Genomic DNA, 4,751 nt, shown 5'->3' with positions numbered 1-4,751 from the left:
GCGGTGTGTATGTGTGTGTGTGTGTGTGTGTGTGTGTGCGTGTGTGTGTGTGTGTGTGTGTGTGTGTGTGCGTGTGTGTGTGTGTGTGTGTGTGTGTGTGTGTGTGTGTGTGTGTGTGTGTGTGTGTGTGTGTGTGTGTGCGTGCGTGCGTGCGTGCGTGCGTGCGTGCGTGTGTGTGTGTGTGTGTGTGTGTGTGTGTGTGTGTGTGTGTCTGTGTGTGTGTGTGTGTGTGTGTGTGTGTGTGTGTGTGTGTGTGTGTGTGTGTGTGTGTGTGTGTGTGTGTGTGTGTGTGCGTGTGTGTGGGCGTGTGGGCGTGTGTGCATGTGTATGTGTGCGTGTGTGCGTGTGTGTGTGTGTGCGGAGAGAGTGCTCGCAGAATGGTGACTATCGTTGCAACCGTCGCGAGCGTGCGTGCCTCCGATGCGCAGCGGCGACGCGGCGGCGGCGGGCGGCAGTGCGGCGGCGAGGTCGGAGGACTCGTCGAGGCTGTCCACCTCAAACTGCACTACCAGCGGCGCCCGCGGGGGATACTGCTCGCGTATCAGCGACCGGACCTCGGCCGGCGTGGGCGTAAACTCGCCTAGGGGCGGCGGCGGTCGAGGGGAGATCTAGGGGAGATACGGGGGAGGCACGGGGCAGACACGGGGGAGATATGGGCGAGGTATGGGCGAGATATGGGCGTAAACTCGCCTAGGGGCAGAAACCTGCTGCAGCCATGAGCGGTGCAGTGCGGACGGCGGGCTAGAGATTGGCGCGAGAGGCACGGGGGCGAGCCCCGAGTGTGTGAGGGGGCAGCGCAGTGGGGCGTCGCCGCTAGCCTGGCCGTGGGACTCGGCGTCGCCTGTCTGACTAGTCGATCTCTGTCTGCCTGCCCGCTCTCGGCCGTCCGTGCGTGCCATCTTTGGCCCGGGGTTGTGTTTGTGCGGGGGCAGGGCAGCAGGGCAGCGGGGCGGCGGAGGGAGGGAGCGGGACTCGACAAGCTCCTTGAGGATTGGCCCGGCAAGCTCCTTGAGGATTGTGCCGGAGTTGCGTTGTTGTGTGCACTCACTCTAGCATGAGCCGGCCTGCCTCATGGCCGGCCTCACTCTCCCACCCCCCTGCGCGCGGGGGCCTTCTAGGCCCGGCGGGTTGAATCTCCCCTCATCCCTGAAGCCTCCAGGGCTCGCACCGCGACCTCTCATGTATGCTGTGAATACGTCCCGAACCCATACTGTGACGTGGTAGCATATGCACCAGCGCGCAACGCCGGTACGGCGTCTTTCATTCTCACTCTCTGTGGACTCGCCTGTGCCGCGCGATACTGCGGCCAGCACTTCCGGCACCTGCTCGCGCAAACCTCGCGGTAAATCTCGGCTGCCTCTCGGCTGCCTCTCGGCTGCCCCTCGGCTGCCTCCTCGGCTGCCTCCTCGGCTGCCTCTCGGCTGCCTCTCGGCTGCCCCTCGGCTGCCTCTCGGCTACTCTCTCGGCTGCCTCCTCGGCTGCCCCTCGGCTGCCTCTCGGCTGCCTCTCGGCTGCTCTCTCGGCTGCCTCTCGGCTGCCCCTCGGCTGCCTCTCGGCTGCCTCTCGGCTGCCTCTCGGCTGCCTCTCGGCTGCCTCTCGGCTGCCTCTCGGCTGTCTCTCGGCTACCTCTCGGCTGCCTCTCGGCTGCCTCTCGGCTGCCTCTCGGCTGCCTCTCGGCTGCCTCTCGGCTACTCTCTCGGCTGCCTCCTCGGCTGCCCCTCGGCTGCCTCTCGGCTGCCTCTCGGCTGCCTCTCGGCTGAATCTCGGCTGAATCTCGGCTGAATCTCGGCTGCATCTCCGCCACCTGGTCCGCCAGCGCCGCAACCTCCTCCGCGTCGCTCAGAGCAACGGCAAGCGCCTAAAGTAAGGTAAGGTAAGGTAGACTTCTCCACACACACACGAGGTGGTGCGTGTGGGGCAAGGGCCAGGCTAGTCCCTCGCGGCGACACGTCTAGACGACAGCAGCCGCACGGCATTGAAAATGCAAGGCGCGGTGCGCGTGGGTGAGCGGTGTGTGTGTGTGTGTGTGTGTGTGTGTGTGTGTGTGTGTGTGTGTGTGTGTGTGTGTGTGTGTGTGTGTGTGTGTGTGTGTGTGTGTGTGTGTGTGTGTGTGTGTGTGTGTGTGTGTGCGTGTGTCAAGCGCCTTCTCCGCCTCGGGTCCGAGCAGGGAAGCCAGCGGGGCCCCGACAGCCGGAGCGAGCTTCCGCAACAGGCCGAACCCTGCGGTGTGAGTACGCCAACCTCAGGGCGGGAGATCTGGGGAGATATGGGGAGATGTGGGCAGCCTACGTGGTGGGTACGCCAACCTCAGGGCGGGAGGACGGCATTGTGCGGCGTACTCATACCACCGCAAGTGAAGACAACGGAGAGGGAAACACATGAATACAGTGGTATGCGGCGGAGAACAGCGGAGTACGTGTCCTCTCGAGTGCTAGATATGGGGGAGATATGGGGGAGATATGGGGGAGATATGGGGGAGATATGGGGAGGTGTGTCCTCTCGAGTGCTAGATATGGGGGAGATATGGGGGAGATATGGGGGAGATATGGGGAGGTGTGTCCTCTCGAGTGCTAGAGATGAGGGAGATATGGGGGAGATATGGGGGAAATATGGGGAGGTGTGTCCTCTCGAGTGCTAGATATGGGGGAGATCTGGGGGAGATCTGGGGAGATATGAGGAGGTGTGTCCTCTCGAGTGCTAGTTGGGAGACAAGAAGACGCAGTTCCGCTTCTAGGCGGCCGAGTCCCTCCCCATATCTCCCCATATCTCCCCAGATCTCCCCCATATCTCATATCTTCCGCTTCTAGGCGGCCGAGTCCCTCCCGCCGCAGCTCCGACGCGGGCGCGACAGCGGCGACTGCCTACGTGTGAGCGAACGGAGGCATGAGAGATTCGCGCGAAGACACAACCCCGGGACCCACGACGCACAAGCACAGACAGTCGAGAAGGGAGAGACAGCAGCGGCAGTCAGAAGTCAGCGCTGGGTCCGAGGAAGGCGAATGCGAGGACGGCCGTTAGTGCGAGCTCTCTAGCTATTGGGGTGTCGGACTACAGTGGGGTGTCAATAGTGGGGTGTCAATAGTCGGACTACAGTGGGGTGTCGGACTACAGTGGGGTGACTGTGGGGTGTCAATAGCTAGGTCGGGTTAGCCATACTATGTCGGGTTAGGCATGGCCCGGACTGTGCCGACACCCCACGGCGGGCGCCTGCTCGAGCGGGCCGTTGAGCGGGCCGAGCGCGGGCACGAAGAGCTGCTCGAAGAGCGGGATCGCCTGCTCGCACCGCACACGCGTCAGCCAGGCGCCGCTCGCAGCTGTGCGTCCGCTCGGGCAGCTTCCGCACGTCGCTGACTGGCTTGTTGTTCCATGAGACGAGGACGGAGCCGGCGCACGCGTCGGCGTAGTCGGCGTACGTGCAGGCTAGAAGAGTTTGCATCAGCGCGCCGAGCGAGTGGCCCAGCGACACCAGCGGCAGCTCAGCCGACGACTCTGCGGCGAGCGCCGCCCGCGCGGCGTCAAGCTTCCGCTTGACATCGGCGGCAGGCTTGGTGTAGTCAAAGTCGACCGCGTACGGTGTGGCAACGACGAGGTAGCCGCGATCGGCCAGCTGCTCGAGCAGGTATCGGTACGCGACCTGCGGCGCCGGCGAGACAAACGCTCCACCGAGAAAGTGCACGAGCGCTCTCGGCTCGCCAGGCGGTCGCAGCAGCTTGCAGCCGGCGCAGTCCTTCCACTCGGCCGCCGCGATGGGCGCCGCCGTACGGCGAAAAGCGCACGGAGGTGGGCCAAGCGCGGTCCAGCCGACGGCGAGACTCGAGCAAACCGCGAGCAGCATCTTCGCGGCAGTGTCCAAAAGAATTTATTATACCAGGGAAGGCGCAAAAAAAAAGAATTTTACCACCACTCTCTCGCACACGCACGATTCACACAACAAACCAAGCGGGGACGACGGCTTCTAATAGAAGCTTGGCCGCTCTGTGTATCTCGAGACAACGAGAGAAGGCCGCCCGCAGGGCGCCGGGCCCCTCTTCGGCAAAAAGGGCCCCTCCGCGAGGGCCTATGCGCGCTCGCGCTCAGTGCTCCAGCTTTGCAGGAAGGGGCGCCGCAATCGGCGCGGCCCGTTCCCCGGGCTGTGTGGGCATCTGCCGGCGTCGGTCACCGGCCGAGAGGCGCCGCGGGTGAGGCGGCGCGGCTGCATTTCGAACGCGCCACACTGACCCCGTCGAGAGGCGGCGGCCAGCACCGCTCTTCGGCCGCCACAACCAAGCTGGTTGGCATCTTAGTTGAGGCCTGCATCAAGCTGCATGGGTGCATCGGCTGCGGACTCAACAGGTCGATCAGGCCGCGGTGCTGGATCTCACAGACGGCGTGCTGCTGGGGGCGGGCCCAAGACGGCTGGAAAAGAACTGAGTGAAGTGGCGAGCCAGAGGCTACCTGGGTCGTCAAGTGGTGGTCCATGGCCACTCTGAGCAGGGCTGTGCTTTGGTGGGGCTGTGCTTGATCATGTGTGAGAAGTAGGAGTCCGTTGTGCCGGCGCTGCCTGAGGGTAAAACAGAAATAGCCTCGTGTGGGGTGTTATTCGGGGACTTGAATTGGCTTTCTTTTGGCGGGCAAAATAGAAGCCGTCGTCCTCACAGAAGCCGTCGTCGGATTCGCAGTCAGAAGGCGGATGGTCGGAATCCGCGAGCACCGTGGTGCTCGCCGAGAGGACCATCCCATTGCAAAGGTGGGAAGGGGTGTCTGTCCTCGAC

At 63.7% G+C, this 4,751-nt stretch overlaps 1 protein-coding gene across 1 annotated transcript in view; it reads right to left on the bottom strand.

Annotated features, from left to right (window-relative positions):
* EMIHUDRAFT_471491 (hypothetical protein) overlaps positions 1-3,835 on the bottom strand; it is a gene marked incomplete at both ends in the record, with an annotated part of 8,524 nt that extends 4,689 nt beyond the window's left edge. Inside the window, 3 exons of the mRNA XM_005790100.1 lie at positions 398-580; positions 3,183-3,273; positions 3,344-3,835. Of these exons, the coding sequence (XP_005790157.1) occupies positions 398-580; positions 3,183-3,273; positions 3,344-3,835 (766 nt within the window). The remainder of the gene's footprint in view (positions 1-397; positions 581-3,182; positions 3,274-3,343) is intronic.
* Between the last annotated feature and the right edge of the window lie 916 nt (positions 3,836-4,751).

Source organism: Emiliania huxleyi (assembly GCF_000372725.1).
Source record: "Emiliania huxleyi CCMP1516 chromosome Unknown EMIHUscaffold_1223, whole genome shotgun sequence".
Classification (NCBI taxonomy): Eukaryota; Haptophyta; order Isochrysidales; family Noelaerhabdaceae; genus Emiliania; species Emiliania huxleyi.
The sequence above is the reverse complement of the archived record's forward strand: the minus strand, read 5'-3'. Positions and strand labels throughout refer to the sequence as shown.